This window comes from Bufo gargarizans, chromosome 9 (genome assembly GCF_014858855.1).
Source record: "Bufo gargarizans isolate SCDJY-AF-19 chromosome 9, ASM1485885v1, whole genome shotgun sequence".
Lineage (NCBI taxonomy): Eukaryota > Metazoa > Chordata > Amphibia > Anura > Bufonidae > Bufo > Bufo gargarizans.
Window position 1 is genome coordinate 179,483,783 of NC_058088.1, and position 24,270 is coordinate 179,508,052.

Below are 24,270 nucleotides of genomic sequence, written 5' to 3' on the forward strand. Positions count from 1 at the left end.
TAGGACATGTTCTATATTTTTGGGGATCGGAATTGCGGACCCGGAAGTGCGGATCCACAATTCAGGATCCGGGCAGCACATCGGGCTGTCCCATAGGAATGAATGGGTCCGCAATTCCGTTCCGCAAATTGTGGACGTGTGAATGGAGCCTTACACTGTATATGGGGGCACCATGGCTGGCACTGTATATAGGGGCACTCTTACACTGTATATGGAGGCACTATGGCTGGCACTGTATATAGGGGCACTCTTACACTGTATATGGGGGTACCATGGATGGCACTGTATATAGGGGCACTCTTACACTGTATATAGGGGCACCATGTCTAGCACTGTGTATAGGGGCACTCTTACACTGTATATAGGGGCACCATGTCGGGCACTGCATAAAGGGGCACTCTTACACTGTATATGGGGGCACCATTGCTGGCATTGTACATAGAGGGCACTCTTACACTGTATATAGGGGCACCATGTCTAGCACTGTGTATAGGGGCACTCTTACACTGTATATAGGGGCACCATGTCAAGCACTGTGTATAGGGGCACTCTTACACTGTATATGGGGGCACCATTGCTGGCACTGTACAAAGAGGGCACTCTTACACTATATATGGGGCACCATGGCTGGCACTGTACATAGAGGGCACTCTTACACTGTATATAGGGGCACTCTTTCACTGTATATGGGGGCACTATGTCTAGCACTGTACATAGAGGGCACTCTTACACTGTATATGGGGGCACCATGTCTAGCACTGTATATAGGGGCACTCTTACACTGTATATAGGGGCACCATGTCTAGCACTGTATATAGGGGCACTCTTACACTGTATATAGGGGCACCATGTCTAGCACTGTATATAGGGGCACTCTTACACTGTATATAGGGGCACCATGTCTAGCACTGTATATAGAGGCACTCTTACACTGTATATGGGGGCACCATGTCGGGCACTGTATATAGGGGCACTCTTACACCGTTGATGGAGACCGTTCACACCGAGGCGGACGCAGCTGCACTAATATCGCATACTCCTGCTCCGCCGTTCACACTGTATTCGGTGCGGTACACTACAGCGTCCACCACTACACATCCCCTGCACGTGCAGCTTCTAACATGCCCGGCACGTGACCGCTCTCCCACTAGCCCCGCCTCCCGGACGAGCGGCCCTTCGCTTTACGACACTTCCCTTTACGGCCGCGGTCAGGCACTCGCAGTCCTCCATGTCCCGGCGCAGTAAGTTCTTGTGTTACTTCTCACGGTGTCCCGGTCCGGGCTGTCACTTACACCTCTCACTGTGTTTCCCTCTGCAGAACATCGAAGACCGGAGAAACGGGCCGGCAAACAGCAGGTATAACGACCGCACCGGACGGCTTTAGGACCTGACGCTGTGGCGGAGTGAGGCACGACGGGAGATGTAGTTTATCCAGCCGCTCGCTCAAGTGTTTAGAGTGCAGCAGGAACTACAAATCCCGGCATGAGGAAGGAAGCACGTGTGCTGTGTGTGAAGAGCTCTGCCTGCTCTGAGACTACAACTCCTAACATCCTACTGTCTTAAAGGGGAAGCTCTTTAGGCTAGGGTCTAAGGTCACATTTGGGTTGCTGTTAGTTACAGTAAAATTGCCCCCCTAGAAATACAGTAAAGTGACATCACACGACTACCGTAAACCGTGTGCGACCAATTTAAGATGTATGAAAGCTGGCTATTCCTTAAAGGGGGTTTCTATAATTTAAAAGTGCCCTATGGGTGTAAAATGGCAAGTTTTTGATACTTACCTTAGCGACCTACCACTGTTACCTGTACCCACCGCTCCATGTTTAGAAGCATATATGATGATTAGACGTGTGCCAGGACCACCTGTCACATGATCACGGCGGGCAGTCGCTGTCCACCCTGATGTTGTACCCTGCAGTGATTTGTCTCTGGTCATGTGACCTGTCATCCAAATGGACAGCCCAGTACGTCCAGTGGTGGTGCCAGGGGTTGGACCCCTCCCCCCCCCATCAGTCCTGAGGGTAGGCCATCAGTATGATAGGTTGGAAACCCCCTTTAACTTCTCACTGGTTGTTTTGGTTTGACAGGGGAAGAACCCACTGAATGCTGGGAAAAATGTCAAGAAAGATCCCGGCGTCCCGAACCTCTCCCACTTCAAAGAGCAGGCCAAAAGGGAGGCCGAGCGGAAGAAGAAGAGGGTGAGTCTAAGGCTTTGTATGTGGGCGATACTCCCGTCCGGTGTGCCGCTTATCATACCATGTATACAGGGACTTGGGGTGGTCCGGGGGGTGTCAAACACTCTGTCATTACTCCACTGACCCGTCCTGCAGAACTAACTACAGACCAGTCTCCAATCTTCCCTTTATCTCAAAACTCCCGGAGCGTCTGCTCTACTCTCGCCTCATCCGCTATCTCTCTGCTCACTCTCTCCTTGACCCATTACAATAAGGTTTTCACATCCTACATTCTACAGAAACTGCCCTCCCCAAAGTGACGACCTCCTGACAGCAAAATACAACGGTGACTACTCTCTGCTCATTCTCCTTCACCTCTCTGCAGCTTTTGACACTGTGGGCCACCATCTCCTACTCACCTGCTCCAATCTATCAGCCTAAAGGACACTGCCCTCTCCATGTTTTCTTCATATCTCTCTGACCGCTCTTTCAGTGTATCATTCGCTGGCTCCACTTCTTCTCCTCGCCCTCTTGCAGTTGGGGTTCCTCAGGGTTCAGTCCTTGGTCCTCTGCTCTCTCTACATAGCCCTAATTGGACAGACCATCAGCAGATTTGATTTCCAGGACTATCTCTATGCTGATGACGCACAACTATACATGTCCTCCCCCGACATCACCCCTGCTGTATTACAGAACACCAGTGACTGTCTGTCCGCCTTCTCTAACTTCATGTCCTCTCTCTGTCTGCAACTGAACTCCTTCTGTTCTCTCCATCTACTAACCTACCCAAACCTGCTATCTCCATCTCAGCGTGCGACACTACCATCACTCATGGGCAGCACGCCTGCTGTCTCGGGGTGACGTTTGACACTGATATTTCCTTTATCACCTATATCAATCTCTCGCCCGTTTGTGTCACCCGCTCCTTAAAACCATCTCTAGAATCCGCCCCTTCCTCACTATGGAAACATCTAAAACTCTCATTGTTGCCCTGATCCATTCCCGCCTCGATTACTGGAACTCACTATTAATTGGCCTCCCCGTCACCAGACTTTCCCCTCTCCAATCTATCCTCAATGCAGCAGCCAGGGCCACCTATGTATCCAACCACTACTCAGATGCCTCCGCCCTGTGCCAGTCATTGCACTGGCTGCCCATACAGTCCTTACCCACAAAGCTCTCCACAGTGCTGCCCCCCTACATCTCCTCCTCCTTTTCTGTCTACCACCCTACCCGCGCTCTACACTCTGCAAACGACTTACGACTGACATCCACCTTAATCCGAACTTCTCACTCCCGGCTCCAGGACTTCTCCAGAGCTGCTTCATTTCTCTGGAATGCCCTACCCCCAAGCAATTAGGTTAAATCACAATATAGACAGTTTAAGGCGCTCCCTAAAAACACCTCTTTTTAGGGTGGCCTATCACATCCCCTGATCTTACTCCTCTCCATATATTGACCATTTATAACCATTTCCTAAACCTGATCCTCCACCAAACTCTCCCCCGCACCCAGAAGCACTACAGATATCGGCTGGTGACGGCTCGTGCGGCTTTATATATACTCCCCTGTTTTCCAAAGATCCATTGCACAAAACAAGCACTTTCACCTTTTGTGTCTCCCCTTTTCCCTCATAGATTGTAAGCTCTTGGGAGCAGGACCCTCATTCCTCTTGTTCTAATTATTGACTTGTCTGTTGCTATGTTATTTATGACTGTTTGTATATGAACCCCGGAATTGTAAAGCGCTGCGGAATACGTTGGCGCTATATAAATAATAATGTATTATTATTATCATTGGCTCCTGGGGAGATTCTGACATCGTATAATGGGAGCTCAGTTACTCTATAAGGGCAGTTATAGCAGAGCACCGTGCGGATGTATTATGTGCCAGATGATGGGGATCTCATCACCCGGGGTCGTCTTATCTCAGCAATTCGCTAGGACAGGGATGCACAACCTGCGGCACTCCAGCTGTTGCAAAACTACAACTCCCAGCATGCCCAGACTGGCTACAGCAGGACATAGTGAGAGTTGTAGCTTTACAACAGCTGGACTGCTGCAGGTTGGACATCGCTGCAATAGAATATGCCATCAATATCAGATGGCGGGACCCGCTCCTGTCTCCAGAATGGGGCCTCTGAAGTGAAGGTAGAGCGCCCACCCTCCATCCACCGCTATGTGAATTCCAAAAGTAACTGATCGCTGGCTCGGCTATTTCCGGCAGTCTTATAGCGGAGAACAGAGAGGTGGCCGTGCAGGCAAGGCTTGCTTTCCATTCACTGGCCTATTTTAAAGGGGTTGTCCCGTCTTGGACATTGGGGTCATATCGCTAGGAAATGCCCCCAGTGTCTGATAGGTGCAGGTCCCACCTATCCTTAGAATGGAGCCCACAAAGTGACGGAGGGTGCTCTCCGTTCTCTTTTATGGCAGAGCCGGCCATAAGCCCTATAGAAATCAATAGAGTGGTGGAGAATATGGGCTATTTTCAGCACCCCCACAGAAATCAATGGATGGCGCCCGCGCATACATGGTGCGCCCTCTGTCACTTTGCGGGCTCCGTTTTAAGCTTAGGTATGAGACCAGCACTTATCAGACATTGGGGGCATATCCTACCAATATGACCCCGATGTCCAAGATGAGACAACCCCTTCAAAGGTGAAAGTGTAGCACCCGGGGTGCAGATTCTGCGCTGATAGACTCTCTCTCTTCATCACAGGTAGAAGAGATGAAAGCAAAGCAAAAAGATGCCCGGCAGAAAGAACTGGCGAAGAGAAGGAGCTTGGACACGTTTCAGAACGATGCACTGAGGCGGCAGAGGGAGTTTGAGCAGAAGGTGTGTAGAGCGCCGACATTTTGGAGATTTTAGTAGAACGTAGCCCTTGTGGCATCAGCTGGTCCCGTACTGATATCCTTAGGATCCATCCCAGCAGTCCATGGCAGATGCCACCTATTCATCATCATTGAAATCAATGGGATGTCCATGAATGTTGGTCCTCCACACAGAGGCACTTAAAGGGGTTGTGCGGCCGTTAATATTGATGACCCATCGTCAGGACCCCCGCAGATCAGCTGTTTGAAGAGACGGCGGTGCTACATGCGAGAGCCGCTTCCTCTTCATTACACTGCACTTAGTTTCGGAAGCGCGGTATAATACAAGTGCTCCATCCGTACAAATGAACGGAGCGAGTGCTTGTAATTACACTATGCCACCGCTCCACTGGAGACGAGACGCCGCGTAGTGACCAAGAAGTGGAGCGCGCAGCTGAGGGATCCTTCATGTAAAGATGATATAACGGATGCAGCCGGTTGTATTATCATGACGGAAGAGTTTTTGCTTATCCCTGCCGGATCGGGCAAGAACGCAAGTGTGAAAGTAGCCTTACTCTTTCCTTACCCCTGTAATAAAGTGCAGTGCGGTGATCTGCGGAGTACAAGCTGCAACCTGTATGCAGTAGTGCAGGGATGCCCAACCTGCGGCTTTCCAGCTGTTGCAAAACTACAACTCCCAGCATGCCTGGATAGCCTACAGCTTTTAGGGCATGCTGGGAGTTGTAGTTTTGCAACATCTGGAGGGCCGCAGGTTGAGCATCCCTGCAGTAGTGTATTGTCAGGAGATATCACTGTATGACTGATCCACTGACAAGTTGACGTTAACCCTTTCCTGTGTGCAGGAGGCAGATCTGCGGAGCTTGGAGAAACACGAGCAGCTAGAGAATGAGAACTCCAGGAAAGCCTATTATCGGGAATTCAAAAAGGTCAGTGCCCGTCTGCCGGGATGTGCCAGCACCTACAGGGATGCATCCCTGCCTCACGTCCAGCCGCCCGACTCTTGGTTTTATAGTCTGCAACTTTATTATGTTCTTTTTGGTTCAATTCTTCACTGTTTTCAAGATCACTGCTTGCTGACAGTGACTATAAAGCACGCTTTTAGTGGCCGAAAACTCATCTGCTTGCACGGCTGATTGGCTTGTATCCGTGTAGAGTGACCTGTGTGTTTAAATACATGAAGCTGACTGTATATAGTATGTCTTTAAAGGAGTTGTTGTATCTGGACATTGCTAGGATGTGCTATAAATGTCTGACGGGTGCGGGTCCTACCTCTCTATCTGAAGAATGGGGCCCCAAAGTGAATGGAGAGCAAGCTGCCCATACGCAGCTCCCCCTCCATTCACCACTATGGGACTGTGTATAATATCAGAGCTCCTGATTCTGCAATTTCCAGAAGTTGAACATCGGTGTTTGGAGAGGTGGCCGAGCATGCGCATGTTTGCTGTTCATTCACTGCTATCGGACATAGCTGAACAATATGCCATAAATGTCAAGATGGGGCACATTCATGGGTATTCCCATCTTGTAAAGTGATGGTGCATCCCTTTATGATAAGCGGAGGTCCGACCGGAGGTTCCCCATTGATCCTGATAATTTCTAGCACAGCGCCTCTCCGGCTGTGGCGGGAATTACAGCAGGTCCCATTCATGTGAATGGAGCTGAGCTCAGTTTCCTAGCACAGCAGCTGGACAGGGAAAGCCCAGAATCAGTGCTGCAACCCCTTCATTCTCAAGATCCGGGGGATACGAGAGGTCAGAACCATGCCAAGTGATGACATACCATATCGTCACAGGATACCCCTTCATTCACAGGATCCATGGGGATACTTGTGGTCAGAACCGTGTCAATCATAAAGTGATTGCATACCATAGCCGTCACAGGATACCCCTTTAAGACAATGACATGCTTTTAATCTAGCATCCAGTCATCTAGAAATTCTGATGTGACCACCTGAGGCTCTACCTGACGTCCTCTACCCTCTTGTCATGTAGGTGGTGGAAGCAGCTGACGTTATCCTTGAAGTCCTGGATGCCCGGGATCCACTGGGTTGTCGCTGCCCACAGGTGGAGCAGGCTGTGGTGCAGAGCGGTACACACAAAAAGCTGGTCTTAGTTCTTAACAAAATAGGTATGTGTCATATGAAAATGTACCCACCAAGCACAGCGCCATCTATTTTCTAGTGGTTGTGCTTTGTATCGCAGCTCAGCCCCTTTCACTTCAATGAAGCTGAGCTCGCAGCAGCTCCATGGCCTCCACACAGCTTAGTCTAAGTCACGCAACGTCACGTTCATCGGTCACAAGGCCTAGGCGCAGCTCAGCTTTATTATAGTGAAAGGGACTGAGTTGCGCCTCGGCCTTGTGACCGATGAACGTGACATCACATGACTAAGCTGTGAGGAGGCTATGGCGCTACTGCGAGGGTCAGTGTCTTCTCAAACAGCTCATCGGCAGGGGTCCTGGGTGTCGGACCCCCACCGATCAGATACTGATTCCTTATTCAGGGGGAAGGTCGTCAGTAAAAAAAACACTTAGAAAACCCCTTTAACAGATGACGGGCTGCTGTCTACCGTTGCCTGCAATGTGCTGATGGGTGTAAGACGAGTGCACAGCCCAACGCGATTTTATGTACACTGCACTGGGACGGGCATCAGGACCCCAACATATAGATAAACTTCTAATATATCATGGATGTTAGTATTATGGACAAGGGGGCATTCTGTGTGTTCCCTGGGTTTAATCGACAATTTATAAAAATACATTAATTTCTTTCCAGATCTTGTGTCCAAACCTATAGTGGAGAAATGGCTGAAGTACCTGCGGAATGAGTTTCCTACGGTGGCGTTCAAGGCGTCTACACAGCAGCAGAATAAGAACCTGGTACTTGGCTTTCTGCAATGTTAGGCTTTCCTCCATACTTAAAGGGGCTGTTCACTCTTTTATAAGTACTTTGCCATGACATGATCGGCAGGAGCTCTGACGCTGCGCACCCTCGTCGGTCGTCTTTTCTGCGGTAGCTCCGGCACCAGAACTACACGGCTCTGTCCATTGTGTAGCGGTTATTGCACTGAAGTAAATGCAAGTCGTGCTGTAGAAACCACCTCCCATCCACTGCACAATAGACGGAGCCGTGTAGTTATGGTGCCAAAGCTACAGTGGACGCCCCTTTAAAGGGAACCTGTCACCAGTGTTAAGCCATACTATCTGACAGCGGAATAAACTAGTGACAGAGACCCTGTTTACAACGCCGGGTCACGTAGTATTTTTTGCCCAGTCCTTTTCTTCAGATGACTGGTGAGCAGCTCCAGCGGACCCGGCGCTCTGGACTCTGCTCACTGTAATGCACACGCTCCGGACTCCTCGTATTCATGAGCTGTGGCTCCCCTGCCACTGATTGGTAGCTTTCTCCTTGTCGGTCATTCACAGGGGTCCACAGCTCTTGGGTACCACTGATTTAAAAGTCTTTTCTGGGGGGTGACTTTAGATACTGATGACCTATCCTCAGGAGAGGTCATCAATATTAGATTAGTAGTGACCTGACACCCCCACTGACCAACCAGTGCGGCAAACTATACAGCGGACGGAGCTAGAAGCGGAAGGCTCCGATCATTGTGTAGTGGCCGCGCCAGGTTGTACTCTCTCGCTTTCTTAGGAATGCAGTTGCTATGGGGCCCTTGAAGAGAGGGGCCCAGCTTGCTTCCATCCTATTTGCAATTGAGTGACAAGTACCTGTACAGGACTCCCCTCTTTAAATGGCATCTGTCAGCAGTTTTGTACCTATGAGTACAGTGCTACTGCTTGCGTTGTCTCCTGTATATAGTGATGGTAGGAAACGCAACCCCGGAGACTGAGCAGCTGGCATTGTACCATTGCCTTAGTAACTGGACCTCTCACCCCCTCTGCCATGTTACCTGCCGCCACTTTTATACTTGTACTTATACGGCCGATGACATCATGAGAGGTACAGATTATATTTACTGCATAGTTTTAGATGAAGTGTAGTATATGATACTGCAGTGTTCTAGTCATTTTCTCTCTGTACATTGTAGCAACAAAGCAGAGTACCGGTCACCCAAGCTTCGGAGGACCTGCTCAGCTCAGGCGCCTGCATAGGAGCTGATTGTCTTATGAAACTTCTTGGAAACTACTGCAGAAATCAGGACATCAAGACGTCCATAACCGTCGGGGTTGTAGGTGCGTGGTGTGATCTTCTGTGATCTGATGTCATAAACCCTTAGCCCTGCAGAAATCGGCACTGGGTCCTGGCTGCCATCTTTCTTTCCCTGCCCTCTGGGGCCATAAGGTGGCACATTAACATCCAGTGTTATCTTCCATGGGGTACATCTTTAGCTAAGCAGTGCCCCGGGCAGTCGCTTACAGACAGCAAAGCTGGGAAATTATTTGTTAGGTTTTGGAAAGTTTTCCTTATGGATAAACTCTGGTTGACACATCACACTTCCAGTCTGGTGGGGCCTGGAGCCATCCTGCAGGAACCTGGACAGCACCAGCAGGTTAATGGGGATTTTTATTCTTTTAGCATGCCCGACCATCCCCAATATTTTTGCAACTACCCCTTAAAGGGGTGCCCGCTTCTTTCTGGCAGACTCCAAAACATTAGAACCTATTAACAAGGAGACCCTTGCCAATCACTTGTGAAGGAACCCCACGGCTGTCCCATTATGGTCAAGTTAGAAGAGTCAAAGGGGCACAACACTTTCTTAATGCCCATTGATCTAGTGATCGGCAGGGGTTACAATGGTTGCACCCCCCTACTCGGACCTAATCCTAGTGACACGCCATCATTGGGGAAAACCCGTTTAACATACATGTCTAGGTATAGAAGAGTGGTGGACTGTCTATGGCGGTTCGCTCGTCATTATCTTCATGCATTAGACTAAGGCTACTTTCACACTAGCGTTCGAACGGATCCGATCATAATAATGCAGACGGAGGCTCCGTTCAGAACGGATCCGTCTGCATTATTTTCGCATATAACAGCTAAGTGTGAAAATAGCCTCGTACGGATCCGTCCAGACTTTCAATGTAAAGTCAATGGGGGACGGATCCGCCTGAAGATTGAGCCATATTGTGGCATCTTCAAACGGATCCGTCCCCATTGACTTACATTGTAAGTCTGGACGGATCCGCACGCCTCCGCACGGCCAGGCGGACACCCGAACGCTGCAAGCAGCGTTCAGCTGTCCGCCTGTCCGTGCGGAGGCGAGCGGAGCGGAGGCTGAACGCCGCCAGACTGATGCAGTCTGAGCGGATCCGCTCCATTCAGACTGCATCAGGGCTGGACGGCTGCGTTCGGGTCCGCTCGTGAGCCCCTTCAAACGGAGCTCACGAGCGGACCGACGAACGCTAGTGTGAAAGTAGTCTAATGTGCAGACCTATGACATATGGCAGAGGTAAATATGGTGTCGCTGATCGTCCGCCATCTGCTGCTTGTATGGGACCTCTCTTGCTATAACTAGTGGGTCCAAGAAAGGTGACCTGCCTAAGTAAAAAATCTTTAGGAGTCTCATGAGGAGCACGTACCTGCTTTTTCATTGGGGGGCAAGGAGGGGTCTCTGAAAGAAAATGTCTCTTAATCCCAAACTATTCGCTTCTCTCCAGGTTTTCCTAATGTGGGAAAGAGCAGTTTAATTAACAGCCTGAAGAGGGCGCGAGCGTGCAGTGTTGGAGCAACGCCCGGAGTCACCAAGTAAGGATACCAAATGTACTGTACCTGGCCACAATTATGGGGAACCACGTCCTTTAAATCCTCAGGTGCGGCGATCAATGCCGATCACGGCACGTGTGGAGTTAGGCAGAGGAATGCGGCTCCCTCTGCCTTCCGATCAGAGCCCCAGCAGTGACCTCGTGGGGCCCTGATCGATTACCATGGCAGCCTGGACGCTTGTGATGGCTGCCATGGTAACCTCCCTGCTGCGCTGTGCACAAAGCACAGATCAGCAGGGACAGTGTAAAAATCCTATTCCCCCTAATAGATCTCTAATGGGTTGAATATGACAAGGGATCAAAAGATCCCAGGTGCTGGCCTCCTAAGGGGCTAATAGTTAATAAATGAACCCCTATATCTGGTGATGGATCTGCCGCAGATCTACAGTTGCAAGAAAAAGTATGTGAACCCTTTGGAATTATATGGATTTCTGCACAAATTGGTCATAAAATGTGATCTGATCTTCATCTAAGTCACAACAATAGACAATCACAGTCTGCTTAACCTAATAACACACAAAGAATTAAATGTTACCATGTTTTTATTGAACACACCATGTAAACATTCACAGTGCTGGTGAAAAAAAGTATGTGAACCCCTAGACTAATGACATCTCCAAGAGCTAATTGGAGTGAGGTGTCAGCCAACTGGAGTCCAATCAATGAGATGAGATTGGAGGTGTTGGTTACAGCTGCCCTATAAAAAACACACACCAGTTCTGGGTTTGCTTTTCACAAGAAGCATTGCCTGATGTGAATGATGCCTCGCACAAAAGAGCTCTCAGAAGACCTACGATTAAGAATTGTTGACTTGCATAAAGCTGGAAAGGGTTATAAAAGTATCTCCAAAAGCCTTGCTGTTCATCAGTCCACGGTAAGACAAATGGTCTATAAATGGAGAAAGTTCAGCACTGCTGCTACTCTCCCTAGGAGTGGCCGTCCTGTAAAGATGACTGCAAGAGCACAGCGCAGACTGCTCAATGAGGTGAAGAAGAATCCTAGAGTGTCAGCTAAAGACTTACAAAAGTCTCTGGCATATGCTAACATGCCTGTTAGCGAATCTACGATACGTAAAACACTAAACAAGAATGGATTTCAAGGGAGGATACCACAGAGGAAGCCACTGCTGTCCAAAAAAAACCATTGATGCACGTTTACAGTTTGCACAAGAGCATCTAGATGTTCCACAGCAGTACTGGCAAAATATTCTGTGGACAGATGAAACCAAAGTTGAGTTGTTTGGAAGAAACACACAACACTATGTGTGGAGAAAAAGAGGCACAGCACACCAACATCAAAACCTCATCCCAACTGTGAAGTATGGTGGTGGGGGCATCATGGTTTGGGGCTGCTTTGCTGCGTCAGGGCCTGGACGGATTGCTATCATCGAAGGAAAAATGAATTCCCAAGTTTATCAAGACATTTTGCAGATGAACTTAAGGCCATCTGTCCACCAGCTGAAGCTCAACAGAAGATGGGTGTTGCAACAGGACAACGACCCAAAGCATAGAAGTAAATCAACAACAGAATGGCTTAAACAGAAGAAAATACACCTTCTGGAGTGGCCCAGTCAGAGTCCTGACCTCAACCCGATGGAGACGCTGTGCCCTGACCTCAAGAAAGCGATTCGCACCAGACATCCCAAGAATATTGCTGAACTGAAACAGTTCTGTAAAGAGGAATGGTCAAGAATTACTCCTGACCGCTGTGCCCGTCTGATCTGCAACTACAGGAAACGTTTGGTGGAAGTTATTGCTGCCAAAGGAGGTTCAACCAGTTATTTCCACCTGCACTGCGAATGTTTACACGGTGTGTTCAATAAAAACATGGTAACATATAATTCTTTGTGTGTTATTAGTTAAGCAGACGGTGATTGTCTATTGTTGTGACTTAGATGAAGATCAGATCACATTTTATGACCAATTTGTGCAGAAATCCATATCATTCCCAAGGGTTCACATACTTTTTCTTGCATCTGTAACTTCAGTGCATCCTCCTCCAGTATAAATGTAGGCCAGTTTCCATGTGGTCTTAATTTAGATCATTTTTTTTTACGCCTAAAACAGGCGTAGAAAATGATGAATGAGACATGCCGACACCGTGCCCACTTTGTTAGACCTGGTGTGAGCAGGAAAAACTTACAGATTGTGCCATTTTTCTCAAGAAAACTGTGATCAAGTTGTACATACCACAAACATTGTACCAATAAAACTACAGTTTGTCCTGTAGAAAAAAAAAAGCCCTAATTTGGCTATATGAACAGGGGAAAAAAAAAAAGTTATGGCTATTGGAACGTGGTGAATCACTGAATATGAATGGACGGCTTAAAAAGAAAATAACAACGTGGAGAGAAACGAAAAATCAAAACCAAAAATGGGCGCTGTACTTAAGGGATTAATTTTATATTATTTTTTAGCATTTTATTTGAAATTATTATTTCTTTCTAAACCCCAACCTGTTTTCCAACCAGATGCCTGCAAGAGGTTCACCTGGACAAGCACATCAAACTTCTGGACTGTCCGGGTATCGTCATGGCAACGTCTACATCCGATGCCGCCATGATTTTGCGGAACTGTGTGAAAATTGAGCAGTTGATTGACCCAGTAGGACCGGTGGAGGCCATCCTGAGACGCTGCAATAAAGATCAGGTAGTTGATGGGAGAGGGTGTCGGGTAGAGGAATAGAAGATTTCTTATTTTTTTTCATTTATTTTATGGATTTTGTTTTGAACAAGTGAAGCATATTTCAGAGTTAATAGATGATACAGGGGAACTTACATGTTAGGAGAATCCAACATGCACCTTATTCTACGCTTTAGAAGACGCACTTAGGGTTCAGAGGAGGAAAATCTGAAAAAATGGTATTTATTTTTTTCATCGGACCTCCCACGTCTGACCTCAGACCAGTCCATAATGACTAAATGAGCTTGCCTCTTTGGACGGCGCTCCCCCTCCACTCACCGCTCCCTGTCCTTCTCTGGGGCCGCACTGCATTGTGACCGGACATTGCACAGCACATGTACACAGTCGGCACTATGCAACACCTAGAGAAGACCAGGGAGCAGCGAGTACAGCCGCACAGATGGAGCTCCCACCTATCAGCCATATACAGCAGATCCTGTGGCTGTTCCATAAGTGTCCATAGTCGGAGTGCCCCTTTATTATACCCTTACACCTAGTACAGGTCATTCACACCCCCCAAATTCCTGCAGCTTAGCCACACCCCTTGTAGGCGGGGTATGCTTCCTCCTAATTTACATAATAACGGCAGACCCAAATCTATAAAAAATGATCAGAGCAGAAGCAGCAAAACAGAAATGTAAATGGTATATTTATTAACCATTAGTAGTCAGATGAGTGATGTCTCTAGATGGAGGCCGGGGGCGCCAGTCACAACCGGGGGGATCGATCTTCACCTCTAGTGGGCGCTTTTTTGCATGCGGCTTGTAAACCTTTGGGTCACGGCTCTCACGGCGGCTCCAATCCTCTGCCGCATGGAGGAGATGATGTTGCGTCTGTGTCTCTTTAGGTTCTGATCTTTCTCCTTGGCCTCCTCCATCAGACGTTTGGCCTCCATCGCCCTTTCAGCCTCCTCTTCCTCTTTAGCAGCGATGTATTGCTCTATATCGATGTCATAGTCGCTGATGTCCATGTTTCTGAGGTTTTTGCCCATCTTGATCATCTTATCGCCGCTCACTTTCAGCCACTTTATTGTAGCTTCCATTTCACTTTCCTTTGGGCCCATATAATCTTCCAGGTTCTGGAGACTTCTGCTTATATCTTGCAGGAGGGCGCCGAGGCTCTCTGGGCCGTAGTGGGCGATCACCGTCATGTGGGCGTTCACTTTTTCTTGCAGATCTTTTTTGCTATTTTCTGCCATGTCCAGTAGACAGGCTCTCCTGCAGCGCGGACCGTTTCTGCTGCAGGGAGTGGAGCTCCTGAGGGGCTCCGGCACCTCCATTGAGGAGGGCCCGATAAGTCTTGGTCCTCGGATGAGGAAAGACTAGAGAGAAATCCTGGTAATTCCAAGAAAAATATCCAAATTACACCAAAATATGGCAGTAGCACTGATCGTGCGAAAAGCAGACCAGCAATGGCCGCTGAGCCGTCCAGCCAGCGAGGTTCTAGAAGTGCGTTGTCCTAGGAGCCATTATGACATCATAGCCTGACATCAATGTGTCCATGATAAACAGGCGCATTCATTGGAATAAACTTTATTGGCAGGAGCAAAACCTTACAGCATTACCAGAACACAGGGTATTGATGGGGGGTGGACGGTAGTATAGAGGATGAGTCTAGAGCAGTGATGGCTAACCTTGACACTCCAGCTGTGGTGAAACTACGACTCCCAGCATGCTCCATTTATTTCTATAGAGTTCTGAGAGCAGCCAAGCAAGCGGGGCATCTTGGGAGTTGTAGTTTTACCACAGCTGGAGTGCCAAGGTTAGCCATCACTGGTCTAGAGGAACATCACGGTAATGGGGGGATGAAGCCCATGAGGCTCAGTCCCTCTCACTCGGTGGCATGATGTCAGGTATATTGGGGCAGCTTTGTCCATTACACTTTTCTATAATAATTTGTAAGTTTTTCATCTTCTTAACATTTTAAAAGTGTAGATAAAACAGTGAGGGGCTGGGCTTCCCGTGGCCCTACAGATTTACTATAATTTGTTAGAAAAACTGGTGTAAATTTCAGTTTTTTGCACACAAGTCGGCAGAAGAGACGCCAGACTTATTAACCCTTCACGGGTCCCCCTTTTCCTGCCCGGATCGTAAATAATCCTGTCAGGCATGAAATCCTCCCACACATCAGCTGAGGCCTATTGCTGGGTAAACCATGAACTGAACTTTATTGACACACACACATCACTTTTATACAGTGCACATAGCTCCTCCCCCAGTCTCCTGGGAGATAAGCCCCGCCCCATGTGTCACATCCTTAGTTGGCTGTGGTAAAACTGAACAAGAGTCAAACAGTGTTCATGATGGAGGGCACAATGAAGGGCGCCGCGTGTCTTAGTGACTCTATCCCGCGGCTGCCCCCGCACTGGTTTCTTCTTCCCCAGCGGCTGAAGTCTGGGATGAGTTTAGAAAGTGTCTGAAGTCGTCCTCACTGCTGAGTATTTGGGGCAGAGCAGCAGGAAATGAGTGTCCTCCTCCGGGACTACCCCCCGCACCCTCACCGCTGGCACAGTATATCCTCACAGGGTCCTTCTGTGCCCTCCTCCGTCTTATTCACAGAACACAAGGCCTCCGTGCCTGTATTGCGGACTATATACAGCGGGTCCGGAATACACTGGCAGCCAGCCGTGTGCCCTCCATACTGCGGATGCGAACCCATTGACTTGAATGAATCCATGATACAGCAAAAGATCTTTTGCGGAGCAGAGTCACGGATCGGAAGCACACGGAAACGCTCTGAAACGCTTTCGGGTCCGTTCCTCCGCACCGCAAAAGATAGGAGCCCTTAGCTGCATCCTATTAACCAGTTACAACCACATGGTTTCTTCTATCCGCAAAACCACCATTACTACTGAAGACCGTGGAAACGCTGCGGCCGTAATTGGTTAATAGATGCGGCTCGTATGGCCGCACAAATCTCTGCTGCTTCCCAAGCACAGCAGAGCTGCTCCATGTGGTCGTACCCTTAGGGAACCGCGCAGCCGCGCAGGGCCTAATTATACTAACGAGGCTGCGGTATGTAGCCGGTCTGCATTGTTACTGGTAATACCGCACGGCCGTTAACAATGCAGAGCGGCTTTAACATTACAGTCTCATCGGCTTAATTAGGCAAGAGCTGCTGCGCGGTTCTTGATCGCAGTGCAGCCGCGCCCCAATGCCAAACGATGGCGCCATGTGGTCATACCCTTATAAGGTCCATAGGTCTGCGGGGTGAATAGACTAATGTAGGACTTTCCTGTCTCGCAGATCCTGCAGCACTACAAGGTGACAGATTTCAGAGACACCTCCGAGTTCTTGGCCATGTTGGCAAAAAGGCAAGGGAAGCTGAAGAAGGGCGGGATGCCGGACCACGAGAAAGCCGCCAAGTCTGTTCTAACGGATTGGGTCAGGTGAGCGCCTTAATCCTGAGATCCCATTCACAGTCCTGGAGAACAGGGAGCAGCGGTTTACAGGTCGTGGCCTATAGCAGTCTTCCCCAATCGGTGGCTCTCCTGCTGCTGCAAAACCACAACTCCCATTATCTCCTGACACTTGTGGCCAACAAGGGAAGGAAAGGCATAAAAGGAGTTTTCTAGGATTATCTGATTACTCCGGCACCCCTGCTGATCACCTATTTGAAGGGGCTGTCGAGTTCAAACGAGCAATGTGGTCTCTACATAGTGTACCCAGCACAGCGTCACACATTGCATAGGGGTCGTGCTTGGTACTGCAGCCCAATCCTATTCACTTGAATGTGACTAAAGCATAGAAAGGCCTCGTTGACCGATGTATGTGATGTCACAGGACAAGGAAGGGGCCGCAGCACCCACCCTAAACCACCGATTGTTGGGGTTCCCAGGAGCACGGCCTCTTATGACACTCGTTCAGTCCATTATCGGCCGATTCAGAAGGGCCTTTACATAGGAGACTGCTTATTCCTCTAGACCCAGGGGTAGACTGGCATCTCGAGTGTTCGGCCATCTTGTATGATGAATGCCCGTCTCACCCGCAGTGGTAGAATCAGCTACTTCACGCACCCTCCTGAGACGCACACGTTACCAACTCACATCAGTGCGGAGATCGTCACAGAAATGGGGAAGGCGTTTGATTTCGAAGCTTTGGAGATGGATAATAATGAGTCTTTGTCACGTAAGTACGAGGCCTGAGGCCCCGCCGCTCTGCGTCCTCCATCATTAGATCCTTCCTGTAAGGCTACTTTACACTAGTGTTTTAGTTTTCCGGTATTGAGATCCGTCATAGGGGCTCAATACCGGGAAAAAAAAACTTCAGTTTTGTCCTAATTCATTGTCAATGGGGATAAAACTGAACAGAAGGGAGTGCTCCAAAATGCATTCCGTTCTGTTTAGTTGCGTTCCCAGACCGGAGAGCAAACCGCAACTTGTTGTAATTTGCTTTCCGTCCTGGGATGCGGCGCAAGATGGATTCTGCATGATTCGCAATGCATGTCAATGGGAACGGATCCATTTTCTCTGCCACAATAGAAAACGGATCCGTCCCCCATTGACTTTTTTTTTTAAATCAAATCATTTTTATTGAAATTGAAATTTCTGTTTTCTTTTTTCCAAAAAAGACATTTTCAGGGTTCACAATCACAATATGACAAAATGAATAACAGAATAAAATTCCATCATGGCTCACAGCAACAAGCATAATAATTATTACCATAGCACAGCATACTCACACTTGAGTACATGAAATCGCAGAGAGTAAACATCCCCCAAAATCTACCATATCCCTAAACAGGTCAACGTTCCCTTGACCAACAGGACATCTCCCCCCCCCCCCCCCCCCCTCCCCCCTCGTCCCCCCCCCCAACAAAGAAAAAGGAGTATTAAACCTTCAAACCCATTTTATAACATGAGATGAGTATGAGACAACCATTCATTCCACAGTTTTTCAAACTTCTGAGGGCAGCCACGCTTTACAAACACACTCTTTTCCAAGATCAACATGTCATTCACCTTCCTTTCAAACTCTTCTATAGTTGGCGGACTCCCCTGGATCCACCTCTGCGCCACCAGTTTCCTAGCCACATAAAGCAGTCTTCCCACCGCCACCTTAACCAACTCACTCTCTCCAATCTCAGCTACATATCCCAGCACACACATCTTAGGATCTCTTTGCAATCTCAGCCCCATGTTCCGGTTAATCCTATTCATCACCCTTTCCCAATATCCACTTATAACCGAGCACGACCACAACATATGCACCAGATCCGCTCCTTCCACCATACATTTCGGACACCTATCATCGGTCCTGACCCCAATTTTCCGTAAAAACACTGGTGTCTTATACACTCTGTGAATGATAAAAAGTTGTGATAATTTTGCCTGCTCGCTGAGAGACACTCTGGGAACCGCCTCCAATATATCATCCCACTGATCCTTCGAAACTGCACCTAAGTCCCCTTCCCACTTCATCATCCTTGACCGGGGGAATCCCTCCAGAAAGCTATCCAATAACACCGTATACACCTGAGAAATCAGTCCTCTCTTCCCGCCCTTCGGAAGGATAAGTTTCTGCACCACATCCATTGTAGCTATACGACACCCTTTTCTCACCGTGACCTCATATGCATGCCGCAATTGCAGATACTGATAGAACCAATTCTTGGGGACATCAAACTCTTGTTGCAGACCCTGAAAAGATTTGAATACCGTGCCATCAAGTAATTGACCTATCCTCATGACTTCCCTAGACTCCCAGTTCCTAAGTCCCGACAGTCCCCCATTGACTTTTAACGGAGTTCATGACGGATCTGTCTTGGCAATGTTAAGGATAATGCAACCGGATAGATGCAGACGGTTGTATTATCAGTAACGGAAGCGTTTTTGCTGAACCCTGCCGGATCCAGTAAAAACACTAGTCTGAAAGTAGCCTAATAGTCGTACAATTCTACATCTCATGTCCGCTCCTTCTCCCCGTGCAGAAGTCCAGTCTGCTCCTCAGGGTATTGCGATGGAGAGTTCAGATTTGACATCCGGGGCCGGGCGGGAGGCAGAGGACACAGAATGGCGGTATTCTGCAGAAAATATCGAGGCAGCGCCCGTTGCAATGGAAGAGGACAACGATGACGAGGTAGGTCCCAAAAAATCTTAAAGGGGTTTTCCAATAATAGTTTTTTCCTGCAGTACGCCCCCTGGAACAGAAGATTCCTACTTACCTGCTCCGTGCTGCTCCTCCGTCCTGACCCCATCTTCCAGTCCCTGCGCGGATTTACATACGGCTGGGCATCGCTCTAGCCAATGACCTGGCTTCAAGGGGGCGTGCCGCTTGTGGCCACATTACAGCTGGAGTGCTGCATGTGACACGCCCCCAGCCAGATGTAAACAGCGTGGGGACTGGAAGATGGAGACAGCGGGGCCAGGACAGAGGACGGAGTGGAGCAGGTAAGTAGGAATCTCGGTTTCAAGAGGCAGGCTTCGGGCATTTGATAAAAAAAAAAATAATTACTGGGAAGAGCACCTGTCAGCAGGATCAAACCAGGTAGGTAGGGTTGATTCTGCTAATTAAAATGATAACATTTATCACAATGTCTTGTGAACATCAGTGGCCATGGTCCAAAGAAATAATACTTTATTGTTTATGCAAATGAGAGCTTAAGTGCACTGAGGGGTGGGGCCTAGCCCTTCAGTGCACCTCAGCAGTCCAGTGCTGGGCGTGCCCCTTCAGTGCATCAGAGACCTTACCTGCATAAATGGTCCCCCACCCCCCTGTCTGGAACACCACAGACTATTTTCACAAGGCGGGTATCATTTAAATCAGCAGGATGCATAGCAGGCAGGATGCCTGGTATAATAGGGTTGATCCTGCTGATGGGCTAAATGATCATTTGTTATGTGGGGGGCAGTAGACTCCCCTTTCCCCACTCTGGAGGAGTGGGCTTAGCAAAGCATAGAAGGACATGGCAGCATTCCAGGCGGAGCAGACAGTGTCATGTCAAGTGGGGGGCAGGAGGCGGCCATGACAGAGGGATTCAGAGAGGTCATGTGCTCCCCCTTTAAAGGGAATCTGTCTCCAGTATTATGGTCTCCTAACTAAGGGCACCATAAACTACTGACAGATCTCGGTGGCTGAATGCAGGGTCACTTTCTGTAATTGGCTCAGCCGTTTTGCTAAAAACTTGTATTGAACAGTTCCAGCGCATGCTGATGAGTCCTAAATATTCATGAGCTTCTGGCTTTCTCCGCCCCCTTCTGTAAATTCAGTTGGAATAAACGCTGGCAGGGGGCGGAGAACGCTGGGGCTCATGAATATCAGGACTTATCGGTGCGTGCCGGAGTGTTAGAACAAGGCATCATACAGGATCCATTTTGCTTGGAGTTATACTTTAAAGGGGTTATCCGGGAAATAATATTGATGACCCACCCTTACATCAGTGGGGGTCTGAGTCCTGGCACTTCTGACAATCAGCTGGAGCTTACCAAGCACAGCGCTGTACATGGTATAACTGATGTGTTCGGTGTTGCAGCTCGGCTCCATTCACTGCCCGATCGCAGGACACGCGGCCGTGTATCAATGAGCCCACACTTCTCACTTATTTTATAGTTTGGACCTATGACTGTGGAGATTAAAGCCGCCAAAAGCAAGACCCAGGAGAAAACGGAGCGAGTCCCCAAAGCCCCCAGCTTGATGGAAATCCAGTCGGTGGATCCACTGCAACAAGGACAGGCGCTACAGGCGGCGAGCAAGAGGAGGAAGAAGCTGCAGAAAAGAGCAAGTGAGTGGCCGGCCGCTGCAGGACTGCGCCTATGGTGATGTGTACGGCGGTAACTGAGGCTGACCGTCTACATCAGGCATCTCAAACTGCGGCCCTCCAGCTGTTGCAAGACTACAACTCCCACAATGCCCTGCTGTAGTTTTGCAACAGCTGGAGGGCCGCAGTTTGAGATCCCTGGTCTACATGGTCCTTATCCATAGACGCTCAGACTAAGGCCTCATCCACACAACTTTTGCACATTTTTTTGTGGATCAGATGTGGACCTATTCATTTCAGTGTGCAGACAGCACACCGTGCGTTGTCCGTATCCGTATGTCTATTCCACGGCTCCCCGTTTTACAGGATATGAGATTTCTACAGAATTAAAAAGAGGTGGCATGCACATGGCCAGGATGCGGTCGTATACATGGGACCTACAGCTGGCCATACATTTAGTAACTTGGGCAAACTATCAATCAGCCGACAGCTACACCCACCCCCCCACCTCATATACGTACAGCTACCCCCCATCCCCCCCCCACCCCCGTCTTTGGGGGCGGCTTATCTCCTGGAAGAACAAAAGGATCGAACAGTATTTTTTTTTTTTTAGCCCCATCCTGCTGTCCCCCAAAATCAGTCAGTGGAGAGTAGGGAGCTCCCTATTCACATAGTGTTTCTGGGTTTAGACTAGAACATCCCAATGTGTGTGGGGCGTCAAGGCCTCCTGTGCCCGGAGCCTGTACAGCACCATGTTACTTCCCTATGGTTCCCCATTATGCTCGTTGTGCCACCCTAAGGTGCTCTGGCAGCACACTGTGTTCTCTCGAGGATAACGCCTCCATAATACCGCAGTTGTTACCATCACCTTGTTTAATTTATTCCATGAATCCATTGCATTACATTACATCTGTGAGACCACCGAGAGGAGTCAGACCCCAGAACTGGAAATGTAGAGTATTATACTGTAACATTAAAGGGGTTGTCTCATTTGTCTCAGCTGAGACGTTAGTGTCATATCACGGTGCTCTCTCCTTCACTTTGGGAACGCCATTGTAGAAGTGAGGGTCCTGGAGGTGGGACCTGCATTTATCTGATATATCGCAATATACCACCTATGTCTCAGGTGAAACAACCCCTTTAATTTATGTTCTTTAAACGTAGTCTGTCATCACCAATACACGTTATAAACTGTTCCCGGTGCCCTCCAGCTCACACACCGTATAACAGACAGACTTTTATGTTCCTTTTTTTAAGTTCTTTATTGCCCTTGAAAACCATCCTTTTATGCTTTATTTTCATACCAATATGAGTCCAAGAGGCAGGGCCTATTCCCAATGGAGTCCCGCTCCTCCCCCAGATTCCCCATGCAGCTGCTGGAAAGCTCACGCAGGCGCACATCATCGCTGTGGTGCCGTCCTGGGCCTTTCTATGGGCAGTGTCTTCCAATGAGCTGAAAGGCTGTGCAGCGCAGGTGATGACGATACTGCCCACAGAAAGGCGCAGGCGCCAACATAGCGGTGAGCTACGCTTAAAGGGGTTGCCCAAGTTATATTTATTGATGACCTATCCTCAGGATAGGTCATCAATATCAGATCGGCTGGGGTCCGACACCCGGAACCCCCGCCGATCAGCTGTTTGAAGAGAAGGCGTGCGCCGTGCCAGCGCCTCCTCCTCTACACTGTTTACCTTGTCGCCGTTGCATCTGCAGCAGTGAGCAGGTGTAATTACACCTAACCGTCCCATTAATTTCAATGGGACTGATAGTTCCCATACACTTGTATAGGAGCGATCCGTACCATTTAAATGAAAGGGACGGCTTGGGTGTAATTACACCTGCTCACTGCTGCAGATGCTACGGCGACAAGGTAAACAGTGAAGAGGAGGCAGCGCTGACACCGCGCGCCTTCTCTTAAAACAGCTGATCGGCGGGGGTGCCGGGTGTCTATCTGATATTGATGACCTATCCTGAGGATAGCTGATCAATAAATATAACTTGGACAACCCCTTTAAAAATGTGCATCGGTGGTGACTCCCTTTAAGGAAAATGCACCCAGGATAAATTTAGGCAGAGGTCTCCTTTAGAGGGATTTTCTGAGATCCAAAAAGAAATCACTGACCTGTAGAATAAAGTATGTAATATAGTTACTGTCCCGATGTTGTACGGATCGGTCCTCTGTTTTAGACGGAATCTGTAACTGAGCCTCCAACGCAGATGTGAACAAGCCCCAAGGTGGATTTGTGGGACCTGCCGATTCCTGGAAAACCTCTTCATGTAGCATTAAGTTTAGTTCTATGGTCACAGGGTCAAGGAACGTAAAAATCTTTAACAGGGCTTATACACACGGCTGTTGTCGGCCAGTGCCCGTATTGCAGCCTGCAAACAGCGGTTCCGCAATTTACGGGGACCGGCCGATTGTGCACGTGAATGGGTCTGCAATCCAGAAGGTGCGGTGGGTTTTCGGTCTGTTCCTCCACACCGCAAAAAAATTAGTGCATACATAACTGTTTTGTGTGGACTGTCTGATGCGGATTGCGAACCCTATTCAAGTGAATGGGTCCTGCGTCCGTATACTGGCGGTCCCACGATCAGTGCCTGTGCATTGCGGACTGCAATTTGTAGTCTGCAGCACAAGGCCCGGCCGCTATGTGCATGAGCCCTCACACTGCGGTAAGACGTTACTGGATAGTAATTCCCACTGTAACCAGTAGCTATGACATGATGGATGACTGGGGGTAAACCTAACATTGCTCTGTTTTCTTGCAGATAAAATCGCCATCAAGTTGTCGGACACATTAACACAAGCAATGAATTTCGGATTTGGCGATGACTGAATCTCCAGGGGTTAATTGGCCGCCCTGACACCCAGCAGATTAACACTATGTGATCATGTGATGAGGACACCAAGACCATTAAAATCCGATTCTCCTGCAGAGGGTGTATGAGTGATGGTGTCTGACTGCTCAGATGGAAACTACAAGTCTCCCATTCTGCTTTATAAAGCTACAGGGGCGATTTGCGTCACAGTCCAGTCTCCAAACCCTGAGAACAAGGAGTTGGAGCTCTTAAATTTGGCAGTAACATTCCCACTGAATGTCAAATATATTCACACAGCTCAATTCCTAAGTCAGGTCGGTAAATGTCAGTGTACTTTACTGTATAGAAAA

At 48.7% G+C, this 24,270-nt stretch overlaps 1 protein-coding gene across 1 annotated transcript; it reads left to right on the top strand.

The window, feature by feature from the left end:
• The first annotated feature begins 1,168 nt into the window (after positions 1-1,168).
• GNL3L (G protein nucleolar 3 like) lies at positions 1,169-24,036 on the top strand. Its single transcript, XM_044306175.1, has 15 exons — positions 1,169-1,241; positions 1,319-1,356; positions 2,088-2,198; positions 4,893-5,009; positions 5,848-5,931; positions 6,997-7,132; positions 7,779-7,882; positions 9,052-9,196; positions 10,622-10,709; positions 13,197-13,374; positions 16,653-16,795; positions 17,398-17,534; positions 19,336-19,484; positions 20,955-21,126; positions 23,870-24,036. Exons 1-15 carry the CDS (start codon positions 1,229-1,231, stop codon positions 23,935-23,937), a joined length of 1,683 nt encoding a protein of 560 aa, XP_044162110.1. The 5' UTR covers positions 1,169-1,228; the 3' UTR covers positions 23,938-24,036.
• Positions 24,037-24,270: the final 234 nt, after the last annotated feature.

Bases quoted from the DNA above. Each gene is read 5' to 3' on its own strand.
- GNL3L (XM_044306175.1), top strand. The intron at 10,710-13,196 runs GTAAGGATACCA...TTTTCCAACCAG, and splicing joins GCAACGCCCGGAGTCACCAA to ATGCCTGCAAGAGGTTCACC. The intron at 16,796-17,397 runs GTGAGCGCCTTA...TCTCACCCGCAG, and splicing joins GTTCTAACGGATTGGGTCAG to TGGTAGAATCAGCTACTTCA.